Here is a 17641-nt window from a genome sequence, read left to right as displayed (position 1 = left end):
CTTAGTGAACATTATATATTTTGCTTTTCTCTTTCTTAGATTTCTTCATGAATAACTCTTCTTCTCTTCCTGCTTTAAAAATAGTATTTCTAAAGGTATTGAATTCTCATATAGCACATCCCCCTTGACTGGTTTTATATTCACCCACACCCATAATTTTGGTGCTTATTATAAGGGAAAGAGAATTTTTAATTTCTCTGCTTAATATCTTCCTAGTTCCTATTGACCTAAGATATACTAAATTAAACAATCAGATTTTAATTCCTTATATGGGCCTAAAGTATTGGGGACACTTTCCCCTGTGTTTATTGGCATTGTTTATAGGTTTGTACATGTGCTGGGAAGAAAGCAGTAAGATTTTGCACTCTGGATTCTAGCTCATAAGGTAACAACAAAAACTGCCTTATGACTTAGAAGGCACTGAAGGGAGACAATGAAATAATCAGTTATATAGATTATTCTGGAGAGCTGGGAAATGGTCAGAGCTGAAGATATTCATGTAGGAGATATCAGCATACAGATTTTATTTAAAGACAAAGAATGGAGAGAAATTACTTGATTACTACAACATTTACAAGTTAAGAAAAAAAATAGGACTGTATGATGTTCCAGAAGCCAAAGAGAATAAAAAGTATTCCAGGAAAAAGTGAATAATCAATTGCGGCAAATACCTTGAGGACTAAAAACCCTGACTATGGGCAAGATGGAGGCAGTGTAAAGCTTAGTACAGTCTTTTAGTGAAATAGTAAGGAACAAGGTCCTACTGGAGTATACAGAGGAAACAATGGCAAGTGAGAAAGCAAAAACATCAAATGGAAAATGTTTTTGAAAGTTTGGTTTAGAGGAGAATAAGGAAAATGAGACATGGACATTTTTATTTGTAATGAAAGTAATTATTGCTACAAGGGTCCATATCAATTGTGGTAAACTCATCCTAGCACTAAAGTGCCAATGCCTTAGTCTCATATTTTCCACTGAAACAGATATGAGTCTTCGTTGAGGACATCCTAACTTCCTCATGAACCGCTCAGAATTTGCTACAGCTCTACAAGTATGTCTCCTAAGGTGCAGTTCAACTTCTGTTCCAAGAATCAAGCACAGGCCTGAGCTACCTCATGAATAAGGTTAAAACTTAGGCCAGAAGTTTTGAGCTCAGAATGATCTTGCTAATGACCACCGCCATGATGAGTTCCTGTCACTAGGTCTAGATTATCCTCCCAGGGCTCTTCCTATACTGAGAGTGTCTCTTCAATCTTCTCTCCATCCCCACACCTCCTATGTGAAGGACAACCCTGAATTTTCTCTTTCTAGCCTGCCACTGACACTGAACTGTTTCTTAACTGTAGTTAAACATGTTAAAAATTTTGAGAAAGTTCAGGTAAATTTCAGATAGCCACAGAATATTTTTGCTTAGTATATACTCCCTTTCCTCAGGTATGGGCATCTTTCTGCCTTGCTGCCACCCAAAGCACACTTCTGTCTGTAAGTCCTTAATAAATTGCACTTGGTGCAATCCTGTGTCAGTCTGGCTTGTTCTTTCATCTTTCAGCACCTTCTGTCTTCACAGCTGGTTCTTGAACATTGGGTTTTACCAACAATTACTTTTCAAAGCTTTTTTCCCTATGTTTTTCCCAGTTCAAAATGACATCATAACCATTTCAATGACTTTTTCTATAAATGTTTGGTTTCAACTTGAAATTTTCTTTCCCCTGCATTTCAAGTCTAGGCAGTCAACAAGTTCTCTTAAATCCCATTAGGTGAAAGGCCTCCAACAGCCATTACTGTTGATCAGAATTTCCTTACTCTACAGTGACTATTGCTACTGACCTTCAATTTGTTCCTTTGACCCCAGTATCTCACCTTTCTAGTATTATTTCCCACTGGATTTACCTTCTTAATACAGAAAGCTCATCTTGCCATTTCAAAAACTATTCATTGCTCCTTACTTTATTCATTTATCAAATAGTTAAAAGGTACCTAGTATATGTTAGGCTATAACATAGGTACTGGTAATCTACAGTATACTACAGATCCTGTAGTGAAAAGAAATAGTTAATTTCTTCAAGGAGTTTATAGTTTGGCATAGAAATAAAGAAATGAATAGACAATTACAACATAATGTGATTATTTCTACAACAAACACGCAAGGTAGAAATGGATGCAAACATGAGCTTAGACCACCATCAAAACTATCCTTAGATGGTGGTGGGTGCAGGTAGACAAGGGATGCAGATACTGTTTAGAGTTTTCTGATATCTAAGATGAGACTTTAAAGGACCAGTCATAGGATAGATGGGGGTGAAGTTATCATTAGTCTTTGAACCTATGTCAACCTTCCAGATTTATTTCCTGAAGTGTCCTTCCCCACCTTATTCTTCATCCAGATTCATAAAATGATCCAAGTCATTTCTATAAAAATGTTGCTTGTATTTGCAGTCTTACAAAGTTTCTAGAGTTAGAGAATGAAGGAGCTATATGCAGGGAATTATATATATCATCATGATAGAGGGTAGGATGGCAATTTGTAAACATCCTCCAGATGTTTATGTTTCTGGAAAAGAGAAACATTCAGAAATTTTATGGTTGGTACCTAATTTAAAAAAAAATAATTGCGGAAAATTTGCAGCAATATAAAAGAGCAAACTTTACAATGAAACTTCAAGCAAGTTTCAACCACCACTAATACTGTTCCATCTATATATTATAATGGGTTGATTTGTCACATCCCCTAAATATGTTACAGTCCTAATTTCTAGTACTTGAGAAGGTAACCTTGTTTGGAAATAGGGTCTCTGCAGGTTTGATCAAATTAAGATGAGGACATTATTGTGGTCCTGAATCCAATATGACTAGTGTCCTTGGAAAATGGCAAAATCTGGCCATTTTCCAGAAATGCATGGCAGAAAAATGAGGATGCAATGTGAAGGTAGAGGAGTTAGGACTGATGCAGCCAGGAGCCAAGGATTACCAAGGACTGCTGGCAACACTATGAGCTAGGAAGAGGCAAGGAGGGAAAAACCCAGTGTCAGAAGGAGCAGGGTTCTGCCAGTACCTTGACTTTGGGCTTCCAGAACGGTAGAACAATATATTTCTGTTGTTTTAAGCCGCTTGGTCTGTGGTAATTTATACAGCCATAGCAAAAAAATTCTAGATTCTGTTCCTGCTCCCTCATTCTCTTACTTCCTTTACCTTATAAAACCATTTTTATTGATCTGCTTTTATCCTTTTTTTCCTGTTTCTATCTTTTTTTAAAAAAATTATAAGTACATACATAATATACCTACTTTTTTTGTGGTACTTCCTCAGCCCCTTCTTAGATGACAGTGGAATTTACAAAGATCCTCTTTATTTCCTTTATACAGCTGCAGAGAATTTCACTATGTATACACACCAAAGTTTATTCAACTAGATTACTCTGATGAACCTTTGGGCTAACTCTAATTTTAATACATCAAAACTTTACATTGGCACTTGATAAAGGTATAGCTTTAAATAATTTCCCACATTGCTAATAACATTTATAAAATCCTAATCTCAAGTGGGCCTGCCTGCTGTCATTACCCAAAACTGCATGTAATCAAGTCCAAATGTTTTCCCAGTGGAGAAGAGAGCTGGCATAGAGCCAGTCCAGAGTGAGGAAGCTCTCTGTGTAGTGAACCAGAAAGAGTTTTAATATGCACCAAGTGAAAGGGGCAGAATAAGGTGTATTACATAGTATTTTTATCTAAATATATTCCTATATGTAGTGTATTCTACATTCATCCATTGCTTCTTCTCACTCACCCTTCATCATATCCACTTTGGCTTTCTGCTCCTACCACCTAATGCCACTAAGACAAGACACTTTCTTCAATTTTCTCCTAACTTACCTTCAGCAACACCTGACAACAATCCCTTGCTTTCCTTGGGACACTCTCTTCCTAAGCTTCAGTGACCTCATTACCTGCTCTTTTAATTCATAGAGTTCCTTAGGGTTTAGTTCCTGGTGACCAACTTTTCTCTCTTTATTTGTTTCCACTAGCTAGCTTCAATTACAAACTTATACTCTAGGCAAGAATACTCTATTCACCACACACACTTCCAGATTATCTACTCAAAACAGCAACTCAGATGCTTTAATGACACCTCAAAGTTAATATGCATAGAACCAGATTCATGATCACTTTGTCCAACCTGTTTAATCCCTGGATTCTGTAAATGGCACTATTCTCAATCAAATGCTCAAGAAGCAGCTTCTTGTTCCCATCATATCATCAACTACCAAGACTTTTTTATTTGACCATATAATATATTCCAAATCCATCCACTTCTTATTTCTACTGCTACCATTCTATTATGCATCTTGCCTTTGATGGTACCAAACTCTCTCCAATTTACTCCTTCAGTACATCTATACTTGACCTCACTATGGATTCATTCTTCTCTACTTGACTGCCTGAAATACTTCTGCCCCCACCACCTAACATCACTAAGACTTCAGTGTGGCTCAATATTCACTCCTAGCCTTTTTCTTCCTCTTACTGTAACCTAAGCTTTCTCCCTAGTTTATCTTAACCTCACTCATTGTTTTAATTATCCTATATGGACCAGGTTCTTGCAAATTTACATTTCATACTCAGTCCTGACATCTCCAGTTGGATAACTGGGCCAACTAAAGACAACTGAATTTAATTAATTCCAAACCAAATTCGTACTATCTCCCATATTTGATTTCTCCTTCCACTGAATAGTATTTTGTTCTTTCCAGAATGAGCCACCAACTAAGCAAGTATCCCTAATAATTCCATCTCCTTTATTTTCCTTATCAAATCCATTTCTAAGTCCTATTTTTACTTTCCAGATATCTTTGGAATTGGTTTGCTTCTTTCTATGTCTATCAGAACTAACCTAGTCTTAGTCATTTCTGCATTTACTATAAAGCTGGAAGTCCACTCTGGCCAGCCACTATTTTAGAAAATAGGGAAGTGGGAATGAATGAAAGAGGCAATTCTGCATAAGAGAGCTGAAAATGCAAAGAAAGAGACAGATTATAAATAAATATGTACTATTATGCAGTGATAAGCATGCTGAGGGGAAGAAACCTGTGGGATATGAGGAAATGAGTCATCTGGAAAAAAAATGGGTATCAGACAGGAAAAGTAAGTGCAAAATCACAGAGGTGAGAGCCAGGGTGATTAGAGTTCTTGCATAAAGGGAAGAGAAGAAGTAGATGAAGGTCAAGAGGCTAGACCATTATAGGTCTCTAAAGGCCACAATGAAGATTCTTGATTGGACTCCATGGGATGGAAGCCTCTAAAGGTTTTGAGCATGCAGCAATATGACATAATTTACTTTTTAAAAATATCCCTTTGATAGCTACAAAGGAAATATAAGTTGATGGCAGCAGGGGGAGGTACAGGGCCCATGTATGGGTCTTTGTTGGAGGGCAGGGGGACAGCAACAGCACTAATTCATACATATTAAACAGGGCTGCAGAGCACTGTGACTCCACTGAAACTATATAAGAAGTTGCTTTTTAAAACCATTGCATAGCACTTTGGTAGGGCTGCTGCTAATCTGTTGAGCAGCTTGTGCAAATCAGGAAAAGACGCTTTTCCTTCAGGCAGATGCTGCCCAGGCAAACCTCACTAGAGCATAGCAGGTAACGCTTGAGGTGATCACCATGTATTTCAGTCCATCTTAGATGGCTTCTTGCTTTTAGAGGACAAAAGAAGAGGAAACAATGGGAAGAAAATATTATCACTGCATGGAATCTAATATTTTTACATTTGGGTAGAACCCAAAGTTAGGAGCTGTACAAACAAGTTTAACTCCATTATTCTTAATACAACTATTCTAGAAAAGCACAACCTCAAAAGATTATGCTTTTGGTTCATATTCTAAGCAAGAGACCCAAATCAGAGATGCAGACCCTTTGAGCCATATCCTCCTGTCTTTTAACTTAAACTTAGAAAGCCAGGGATGACACATTTGTTTTCTCATAAGGTTTTTTTTTTTTTTTTTTTTTGGCAGGGGGAAGGGATTGTTCCTATTTATTAACAGTTCCGAATTGAAAAGTAACTTTGTAAAAGTGCATTCTGAGGCTACCAGAGGTTCTAGAGAATTCTGCTTTCAGAGCATGAGCTTTTCTGTAACTGAGTTTTCAAGGGATAGGATTTTGGTTCTGGCTGAAAGTTAATTATACCAGTAAGTACTTCCAAGAACATGCAGGTCCTTCAGCTGTGCTCTTGGGGAGTGAGCTCCTTTTGGGAAGGGCTGTTCAGAGGACTCTGATCTTTTCCACCAGAGTCAGGTCTCATATAATAGCCAGACTGATGCCTCCTAACTCTAAAGTTTCTCTGCTCTCTTTTTATGTTGGGGTGGTTTCTGGCAATTTCCAAAGAATTAATTTCTCCAAAATGGAGGTTAAAAGATAGACAACTGGGGTTTCCATCTCAAAAATTGTCACCTTAACTGAGAAGAGAACTCCCCCAGCGTGGGCACTGTTGTACCAAGGCAGTCTGTCCCATGCTCTTCCCTGGGCTGGAACATGGGAGGCTGTCTCTGATCATCTGACTCGACCGTAGCCTCCTATGTGTCTCCTCTCTATGTTCTCAGGCTCCCTAAGTCAGTTGGAAGCTGCTTCTGTGGAGGGTGAACCTGTGCAGCTCCAGGAAACTCACAAATCTTCAGCCCTTCCCAGGCTCTCCAATTCTCAGACCAAATCCTGTGACAGGGCCGGGGCTCAGCAGTATCTGTTTCCACTGCTGTCTTCTGCAGTTTCTTCTACTCTTCTTGGTTGAACTGACCTTTCTCCAGACTTTCCCTGGGAACACTTCCTATGCCTCCGCAAGCTCAAATCCCCAACCTTTCTTGGATGACAGCAACCTCTTCTGTTTTTCTCCTCTGATAATTAAACCTCAGATTTGGTCACAAAGTCCTTTCTCGATTAACCATCTCTCAAATGTTGGTTTCCTAGGATTCTGTTTTCTGCTCTGTTCCTTTACCTGGTCAACTTATCAAGGTGGCAATTACCCTTTTGTACTGAGGGTTCCCTGCCCTCTACTTGGAGTGCCAATCAGTCTGTCTCCCTTACATAACAGCCCATCTGTAACCTCTACCCATGTATGTTACATCTTAAATAAAAACTACACTGAATTCCACACCGAATTCCTCAGATTCCCTTATCAAGCTGACTCCTCCTCCGCCCCCTGATCCTCACTAGCAGGTGTCTCTAGTCCAGGCCCACTGGCATCCTGCCTGGATTCCCATGAATTCTGTGAGGCTTTCAACCTCTAGTTTTGCCTCACTTCAATAATGCCTCCTAAGTGACCATTCTTATTAACTTCCAGTCAAGATACCTTCGTGAACATATTCTCTTTGTGAAAATTAAAACATTACAGGGAAACAAAGTCCCCTTTTATTAGATTCATTCCAAGAGTAACTGCTATTACCAGTTTAAGTGTGTCCTTGTAATTTTTGTGTTTTCTGAACCTTGCTCACAGTGCTTATTTGCATATTTCACAAACACTTAATATTCTTTAAATACAAATAGTAACATATGGTGATATTTTATAACTTGATGTGCCTTGCAGCTCCATCCACATTAGGGTGTTCTTTCTTTCTAAACTGTGACAACATTTGCCAGAGTAGGGACACATTATTTTTTCTTTAGCCATTCCTTTATTAAGGAACATTTGTTTCTAATTCAGACCAATTTTTCTAAAATATCAGGGATAAAAAAGTTCTTCTGCCTAAATTCCTCAAATATTTCTGGTCATCCATGGAACAGTTCAAATCTCTTAGAACTGTACCAAAGCACTTACAGTGTGGCCCTTAGACAGCCTCCCATCTCATTTTCTTCCTTATCTCTTTCATACCTGCAGCTTCAGCTAAAATGAATTATTTATATTCCCTTAAATTACACTGTTTGTTGAATGAATACATAAAATGCAGCCCTTTTCAGAAATAACAGGAAAGAATAAAAAGAGCTCTAGAGAGATTCATTTTGTGAAGTGATTATGCACAAAAAAAGCAGAAGCAGGTGTCTAGGAACCTGGGCTTTCCCTTCCTCATCAACTTCTTGAGGCCTGAGAACTCTAAAGGAAGTTTCCCAACTAACACACTCCAAGCTGCACCTTCTTGTGAACCAGACTGATACCTGCAGCAATTCCTCTCTGTGCTTATTTGTATATTTCACAAACACGTAATATTCTTTAAACATAAATAGTGCCACCCACTCACCAAGAGAGGTACTTCCAGAATTTTCTTTCTCTACCTTCCAGGGATCTTCTCCCTCCTATAAAAGGGAGATCACCTTTGTTTTGATAAATGGGAGTCCTCCTAATAGAAAATAATTAAAATTTAAAAAACATAGAAGGAAGGTGATGGTTACCAAGACCACTTCCTCCATTCCTATACATAGGGTAATTCCATGCCTGTAAGGGGAACATGTTCTCAATGTTTATTTACAAAGATATGATTTGTATAATCATAAGGCAAACCTCAACTTTTTTGATGGCCAACAGCTTTTATTCAAGGAAGCAGGTGCTGAAGTCTAATTTCTGAACTGTGTCCAGAGGGGATGTCCTTACCCAGTGAGGCCAGGTTACTAAAGTTCTCCAGCATCACCTCCCGGTACAAGTTTCTCTGGGAAGGATCCAGCTTTTTCCACTCATCCTGAATAAAGAGCACAGCCACATCCTTGAATGTCAGATACCTGTAAGAACAAGCTACTCCAGCTCACCTAGGACCAGCCCTCACATTCATGTAGATGGAGGAAATGGAGGAGGACAGGCTTCCATGAAATCCTGTTGATACTATTTGTGGCATGGAGCTCCTAAAATCCACAGAATCTTCAAAAGTGATGAGTGACAAGTGACTTTTTGTATGCTAAGAATTGACGAAGGGTAGGGGCTAATAGTGAAGTTGGCCAATGATTTAATATATAGTGCCCGTGTTAATGGAACCTCCAGAAAAACTCAAAAAGAAATAATTTGGAGAATTCTTTGAGGGTGGCATACCATACCTCATTTGATGTACCTCTTTATTTGTATCCTTTCTGATAACTTATTTTTTATTGTTTTGGTGATAATTTTTATAATAAGCTGGTACATGTTTCATTAATTTTGTGAACTGCTCTACCAACTTAATAAAGGAGGGGGTTGCCAGGGAACACTAATTAATATCTGGTTGGTCACAACTGGCCTAACCTGCTGTCTGAATTGGGGAAAGTCTTTCAGAGCTGTGACCCCCAGGAAGACAGTGTCAAAATTAAATTAAATTAGGCTGGAGTGGTGGCTCAGTGGTAAAACACTTGCCTCACATGTATGAGGCACTGGGTTCAATTCTCAGCACCACATGAAAATAAATATATAAAATAAAGGTATTGTTTCCATATACAACTAAAATATTAAAAAAAAATTAAACTGAGTTAAAGGACACCCAGCAGAGTCTGCTTCTGTAGCATTACTTGCTCTGTGGGTGAGGAATCTGCCTGTCCTGCCACTCCTAACAATGTTTCGAGAGTATAGTGGGAAAAACTGACTTTTACTATTCATGTTTTTTTTTTAAATTCTCTGAAATTCATACCATGAGCATGCAATATATGACAAGAAAAACAATTTATTGGTTTATGGAAGGAATATTAGAAATGATCTTTGCCCACAAAGAATTTACAATCCATATCATACACAAAGAAAATGCATTAAATGATTTGAACAATAAAAGACAGCTGTGTAAAGGTTGTGGGTATAGTTCATCGGTAGGGTGTCTTGACATGCAAGAGCCCTGGATTAGATCTCTAATTCTGCAATACAACAAAACTGGCAGGACAGGTAGGAGCATATGCCATCTTCTATTTCAATCTTCATTTCAGAGACAAGGAAAATCAAGTGCAACCAAGAACTGAAATCACATGCTTTTACTAGAGGTAGCAGCAAGACCATAATTTAAGTATTCCAGTTGTGAATCCAGCACTCATTCTGGTCTTAAAGTTCCTGTCACTGAGTTTTACGTACCACATCACCCTGTACTAACCCATGGGCAGCAGATGAAGATAGGGAGATGCAGTAAGGGGATTCACCTACACACAGGGATGCAGAAAGTTTTTGGCAGAAGAACAATTTGGCCCTGTCCAAAAAAAATGGGAAAGGCTTAAAGAAAACAGAGCAGCTAAAACATATAATGGTGGGTCCTGGCCATAGCCTCAGAAAATAAAACTCCACCATGTTTGCGGATCCCTGGAATAGGTAGCTGGGTCTGTCCATACACTGAATGACATACCAGAGAAGTGGCTGGTCCAAGCATGGATTGAAGGTCAGATGAACCTGAGAATGAACTTGGGTTACTTGATTTCTTTGAGCCTCAGTTTTCTCTTATGTCTATAAAATGGGGATGTTTTAGTCAGCTTTCAGTTACTCTAGCAAACACCTAAGGTGGTTTATTTTGGTTCACAGTCTTGGAAGTTTCAGTCCATGATTAGTCCTGATGTTTTTGGGCCTGTGGTGAACATGAAGGAGAGGAAGCCCATTCATCCTATAGCTGGGAAGAAAAAGAAACAGAGAGGAAGAGGCCAGGGTCCCAGTATTCCCTTCAAGGGCTTCAAGTCAGGTCACACTTCCAGTGACCTAACTTCCTCCTACTAGAGCCCACTTCCTAAAAGTTCTTCTGTCTCCTAATAGTACCACAGGTTAAGGGCCACATCTTAAACATATGGGTATTTAGAGACCATATTATATAGGAGATAATTGATCCAAATTATATAGGGGATAACTACCATGCTGTTTGAGAATGAGAAATAACAAATGCAAAACCCTCAGAACATTCCCCAGCATGTTGGACAATCAAGAAATACCAACTGTTAGTTAGTGTTAGATGAAGGTAAGTGGGAATGACTAGTATTTTCTGGGTCCTAGAAAAACTGTACAATTAAAAAAAATATGATGCTGGGGATAAAGCTAGGCAATTACTCCATGTCCAGTTTTTACTAATTTCTATCCATGAAATTAATACTATTATTAATATAGTATCATTCAGCTACCACAATAAGCATACACTGAGCAATTATTATGTGCCCAGCCTTGATCCAAACACTTTTTATGTACTAACTCATGTCATCCTCTCATCTATCCAAGGAAGTAGGCATAGCTGTTATTTTGATTTTATAGGTGAGGCACTAAGAGGTGCAGTTATTTGCCCAAGGCCCACAAACAGTAACAAAGGAATTGAGTTAAAATGTGGCTGTCTGTCTTGAGGACCCCACTCCTCAACCATAGCATGTGCTGGTTCTCTATCACCAACATCTCACAAGATCCTCATGGAAACCTCCTGCAGCTTCCTGAGGAGTATATTCTTTGCCTTCAGAGAAAGAGACCTCATCACTGGGTGCCCTGCAACATAGCTATTTTTTGTTCACAGGTTATGTCACCTGCATGGGGTACCTCCTTTAGTTTCCTAACATGGAGGAGAGAATGGCAAGTCAAAATCAGTTGACCTGAGAGTAAAAACTGGTACATGCAAACACTTGCTCAGAGGTAGGGGGGAAAAAGCATTTTGCCAAGGGGAGGAAGGAAGACAAGAATGAGTGAAGGAGGGCCAGAAAGGAATTTTATCAGGTTTGCATGTTTGTTCTATCCCTAGTGTTGCATACTTGTGGCATCTAATCCTATCAAATTAGTAATCACACAATGGATTGAGATTAATGAATAAAAACGTGTTAAACAAGAAAAAAGTGTACACTGAACATGTATAAGTAAGGGCAGTATTCCTTACAGAACACACCACCTGTGAGGGTGGACTAGCTACCCCAAGATCAAAGGACTTGTGCTCCAAATTCTGGTGAAAGTTATATTGTAAGTGGGAGGGGGAAAATCCACCCACTAAGAACAGAGATGGCAATGAGCTAACCTGGGACCTTGCTTCCCTTTGCTCAGGAGCCATGTCCTTTTTGGGCTCTTCTCCCCAGGGTGGGTGCAGTTTCCAGAAGGCAGATGTAAGAGAAGAAAAGGAACCACAAGAAAGCCCCCTCTGCTTTCCACCCCTCAGAATCAGGAGCTCTAAAATTCTTTGAGACCCCCATGTGCCCAGAGAGGAAAGTCAGGAGCTGGGAGTGGAAAAAATCAGAGAAAAGGGCTGAGGCTATCCTGGATCAGGGCCCCACTCTTTGTGACTCTGTAGCTTTCCAGAAGCAAGACTCAGAAAGACATGGGGCTTCATCAGCAGCAGGGACTCACTGAGCCTCACCAAGTGCCAGGCACCAATAGGCTTACACTGTTCAATCCCACATAGTCAGCAGGCATTGCTAGCACTCCGTTTCACAGATCAGAAAAGTGAGGACAGACTGCACCAGTTCACACAGCCTGTGAGAATGGCGCCAGGAATCAGGTCCTTGAGCATCTGCTCTAACATCACTGTGCACCTTGCAATTTTCCTCCAAAACTTCTACCCAAATTCCTCTGTCTCCTGTCAATGAATCAATTCTCAGATTTTAGAGAAAGCTGTTTCAGAAAAGTAAAACAGTGGTTTTCCTATGGAGGGAAGGGGGGGTCAAGCGCAGAAACCAAAAGCTCGGGTACCAGTCTTAATTGCGCCATAGGGGCACCCTGCACCCATCTCTTCGGTGAGACAGATCACGACGTCTGCCACCGCACAGTGCTGAAGCCATAGGGACGAAGCTCATTTTCTCAGGCTTTCCAAAGAGGCCGGCAGGAAACCAAACGCTGGCAGGGCAAGGGCAGGGAATGCGCAGTGGACAGGCCTGGGTTAGCAGGAGGTGGGCCTGCCGCAAACGCGGGCCAAGAGCACCACCTGACACGCCTGAGGCGACATCGCGGGACGGCTAGCGGGGACAGGCGCTGGGGTGTTGCCCGAACCACAAAGGCTTCTCCGCGCACCTCGTGGGCCTGTTCCCCACGCCTGGGCGCCACATCTTCCGGAGGCTCGGGTCTGCCTCCCGCCGCCCTCTGCCGCTCACCTCCCCAGGCTCGGGGCTTCTGGGGCGATGCCTCGCCGGGCGGTGCTCCTCAGGCAGGAAGGTCCGGAACCGCCCCGCCCGTCAGTAGCCTGGCGTCAGGACCCTGCCGGCAGGCTACCTCAGCCCCTGGCCGTCACGCATCCACCAGCAAGCTCCCGGCCGCAAAGGTCCAGGCGTCTAGGGCTGGTGGAACAGGGTTGGCCGCTAACGCCTCTGGGAAATGAAGTCCACTCGACACTGAGAATTCTGGGAAGTGTAGTTCTCCGCATTTTTTGAGGCGAGGCGCTGGCTGAATCTATCTGGTTCCCAGACCTCAGTTGAGTGCTCCCTCTAGTGTGCTGGGGTTCGCTGACTCCCTCCAAGAGCGAGGTCGAATCTTGGATTCCAAGAAGTGAATACTTCATGGAGGGCAGCATCTCCTATTCTTCATGTGTGTGAATGATGGTGTGGCCATCAGACACTGGCCAAGAACCAACCCATTGCAGTTATTCATCGAAAGGATACCTAACGCCTGCTAGGAACCAAGGCTTATTGTGAGCCATTTGAAATAACGTGGGTGAACAAACCGAACATCATTGGTTTGGAGTAACTTTTAGCCGGTAGGGAGCAAACAGTGTCTGTTTTCTGATACTACAACCAAATTCTTAATGCTGGGTACTTTATAAAGCAAAGATAATTATTTAATTCATGGATTTGGAAGCTGGAGGACCAAGATTTTATTGGCACTATCTGTTTTACATTTGGTAAAGGGCACCTTGACTTCATCATAGCATGGTAGAGAAATGGGAAGGAAAACAGTCATAAGCAGAGAGAGGAGCACATGGGTGGCTTTGCTTTATAATAATCCACTCTTGGGAGAATAAACTCACTCCTCAAGAGCATTAATTGCTTCCGAAAGCAGCACCTCCAATGACGTAATTATCTCACACTAGACCCAAATTCTTAGAGATTTCATCAAATCAACACCACCACTGTTGACTAAACTCTAGCACATAAACCACAGGAGGACAAACCACATCCAAACTCTGGTACCCCACATGGACTGGCCAGATATGCTGAAGTGACCACCTCTCTTCCAGAAATATGATTCTGTAGAACTTGTGTCTTTTTTTGCTCTAAACACACAAATTAGAACTCTTCACAGGAAACCTGCTTTGTAAGTGCCCTGGACCCCATAAAGGCTTTGCTCCATGGGTATTTTATCATAGCAAGAGGAAACAGAATAAGACAGTTAACAAACATACCTAGGCATTTTAAAAGAAAGAAAGCTTAGATGAGAGTTTGGACCTTAAATCTAAGATCAGATAGAAATGACTTTTGGGCTATGCTCCTCCTGACCAAGCATTCAGAAATATCTTCTGGTCCAACAGCCATCATCCCGCCTGATGTCACACCATTATATTGTGTTACTCATTTTAAAAATACATATAAGGAGTAAAGCGTGTCAGCTAGTCTCTATTAGACATTGCCTTTCAATGACAGTAGTTTTTTTAAGTGCACACAACTCTTCCAGCAGCTGTTTTCTCTGATGTTTCAGGTGACAGCCCAGATACAAGGAAGAAAGATTCACACTGACTTTGAAGCCCTAAGCCCCTACCACATCCAATGTCTCTTAACATGGCCTAAGAATACAGTGGTTCAATTTCTAGTGTCCTTGCCTGGCACTCACCAGTCCAGGTACAATTTACCAACCAGGAGTCATTTTTATCATAAACAATGTAATGCAGCTGATGAATCTTTTTTACCAAGTTACCAAGACAATCAGAACCATAAAGAAATTTTCTTCTTGGTAGGTTACCACGGGAATGGAACTAGTAAACTAATCCAAGATCAAATTCTTTTACAAAGAAGAAGAAAGGATTTTGTTAACTCATTATTATCCACTCCCTTGATTATTGATTAACTTATTTCTTAAACTTTTATTTGGAAATAATTGTTGATGCACATGCAGTAGTAAGAAATAATCAGAGAAATTTTCTGTATACTTTACCAGGTTCACCAATGGCAACATCTTAAAAAATTATAGTACAAAATAACATATTAATAAATTTTTTGATATAGAAAAGAAGAAAATTTATCCTGTACTTAGGATTTGTGTTGTAAAATGAGCTCTTAATCCTTCCATTTATTCCTTTAAGAATTAGGTAATTTCCCAGTGTGCTTGCACATTCCAGTAATCCCAGTGTTTTGGGATGCTGAGGCAAAAACGATAGTGAGTTCAAAGCCAGCCTCAGAAACTTAGCAAGGCCTGAGTAACTCAGAGAGACCCTGTCTCTAAATAAAATATATTAAAAAGGGCTGGGGATGTGGGTCAGTGGTTAAGCACTCATGGGTTCAATCTCTGGTACCAAAAAAAATTAGGTAATTTTTTCAGTCTAAATAATTCATAAGAGACAGGCACAGTTAGTTGTGCACACATGTAGTCCCAGTTGCTTGGAAGGCAGAAGCAGGAGGAATCCCTCTAGCCTAGAAGTTCAAGGTCAGCTCAGGTAACACAGGAAGACTCGTGTTTATAATTAATAAGTTAAAAATAATACTTTTATAGTATCCATAATATCTTATAGGCAATTTTCTATTAAATACAGTATCACAGTTTTAATACTACAGTGTTAATTGACAGAAATAACATATAAAACCAGAGTATAGTACTTCTTCATATTTTTACAAGTATCTTTTTTAGGCTTCTCAAACTTAGCATGTTTAAAATTAGATTTTTAGCAAGTGTCTCTTTTGGGCATTTCAAATTTATCATATTTAAACTTGGATATTTTGCCTTCTGTCCTAAGTCAGTTTTGATCACATTTAAATAAAAAAATAACACCTGCATTTTATTTCTTAGAGAAGTTTTAAGTCCACAGTAAAATTGAACAGGAATTAGAGACAGTCCCCAGATCCATCTGTACCCACCCCCAACATGCATACATACCCTCCCCAATTAATATCCTGCATCAGAGGGATGCATGTATTACAAATGAATAACCTACATTGACATGTCAATATCATCCAAAGTCCTGTTTAAATTAAGGTTAATTTTTGGTGTTGTTTCCTTCTTTCTTTCTTTCTTTCTTTCTTTCTTTCTTTCTTTCTTTCTTTCTTTCTTTCTTTCTTTCTTTCTTTCTTCCTTCCTTCCTTCCTTCCTTCCTTCCTTCCTTCCTTCCTTCCTTCCTTCCTTTTTTCCTCCCTTCCTCTCTTCCTTCCTTTCTCCCTTTCACCCTTTCTCCTTTTTTCCCTTTCTTTATGCATTTTGGGTTAAAACTAGGGCTCTGACCATGCTGAACACATGCTTTACCACTGAGCTATTTCCCTAGTCCCCATTATTATTATTATTATTATTATTAGAGGGAGCTGTCTCAATTAATGAAAATTCCTCCTTACAGAAAAAATTAAAATTTTCCTTAATATCTCTCTCTTTTATTATACTCCACATTGATCCATTAGTAAAGTTAGGACTTTTCCAAATCTCAAAGCCTGACCTGTCATAAAAGAATAGTTGTTATGGTTCTTTCTCTTAATCTGCAACACCAGTGTTTTTTCTCTAGATGGCAGCACAGATCATTGGTCAAATTCTAAGATTCAGTTCACAAGGAGCCCACTTGCTTGGGGTGAATTAGTACCCTAGTCATGTATAACAACAAAACACATTCATTAACAATGCTTGTTAAATTGCTAATGCAGATGACTTGAATAGGCATGTTAGGGTGCTTCTTACCTATGATGCTCAGGAAAGAAATTTGTCAGGGAAAAGCTATGGGGGAGGAAACAATAATCAAATATGCCCAAAGAGTTCTCTAGGGATCCAAATTTGAGCCAATATACCCTTCCATCATATTTTTCTGCCCATTTTTATTGAGTTGCTTATTAAAAATTATATTTATGAGTTATTTAAAAATCCTTTTTCAGGTGTATGGCTTGGATCTGAAATATCCCAAAGGCCCGTGTGCTGAAGATTTAGTCCTCAGACTGTTAGCACTATTGGGAAGTAGTGGAACACTTAGGGTTAGTGGGAGGAAGTTAGGTCATTGGTGTCTTGCCCTTGAAGCAGACACTGTGAAGCCAATCTCTTCTTCTTTCTTTCTCTTTGCTTCCTGGATATTAGGAGGTGAGCAGTTTAGTTCCACTACATGCTCCCTGCTATGATTTTTGCCTAATCACAAGCCCAAAACCAATATTGGAACCAACCATGGACTGAAACCTCTGAAACTGTGAGCCAAAACAAATCTTTCCTTATAGGTTGATTTTCTCAGGTATTTTGTCACAATAATTGAAGGCTGAGCAAGATCTCCCCTCACACACTTATACACACAATGGCTATGCACTCCTGGTCTGTTTCTTGCCTTTTCATTTCTTAATGATATTTTTTTTTTCTCTCACAAATCTTTGTAGCAGATTTATTCATAATTGCCAAATCTTGAATGGCTAAATAAACTGTGGCACATCCATAAAATGGAGTATTATTATTTCTTTAAAAAAACTTTTTTAGTTGTCAGAGGACCTTTATTTAATTAATTTATTTATTTGTAGTGCTGAGGATCGAAACCAGGGCCTCACACATGCTAGGCAAGTGCTCTACCACTGAGCCCCAGCCCAGTATTATTATTTCATAACTTGAACACAAATCTACTTGGTAGCTTTATTTATAATAGCCACTAATTGGAAACAACTCAAACATCCATTAACAACAGAATGGAT

The 17641-nt window shown here is 39.8% G+C and overlaps 1 protein-coding gene across 1 annotated transcript in view; it reads right to left on the bottom strand.

The window, feature by feature from the left end:
• Positions 1-17641, bottom strand: part of LOC144367188 (uncharacterized) — a 42224-nt gene that overhangs the window by 4368 nt on the left and 20215 nt on the right. The window contains 2 exon segments of the mRNA XM_078022688.1: positions 8574-8698; positions 12787-12997. Coding sequence (XP_077878814.1) covers positions 8574-8698; positions 12787-12997 — 336 coding nt within the window.

Source organism: Ictidomys tridecemlineatus, chromosome 1 (assembly GCF_052094955.1).
Source record: "Ictidomys tridecemlineatus isolate mIctTri1 chromosome 1, mIctTri1.hap1, whole genome shotgun sequence".
NCBI classification, from domain to species: domain Eukaryota; kingdom Metazoa; phylum Chordata; class Mammalia; order Rodentia; family Sciuridae; genus Ictidomys; species Ictidomys tridecemlineatus.
Note: the sequence above shows the minus strand (reverse complement) of the source record. Positions and strands in the feature narration are given on the sequence as shown.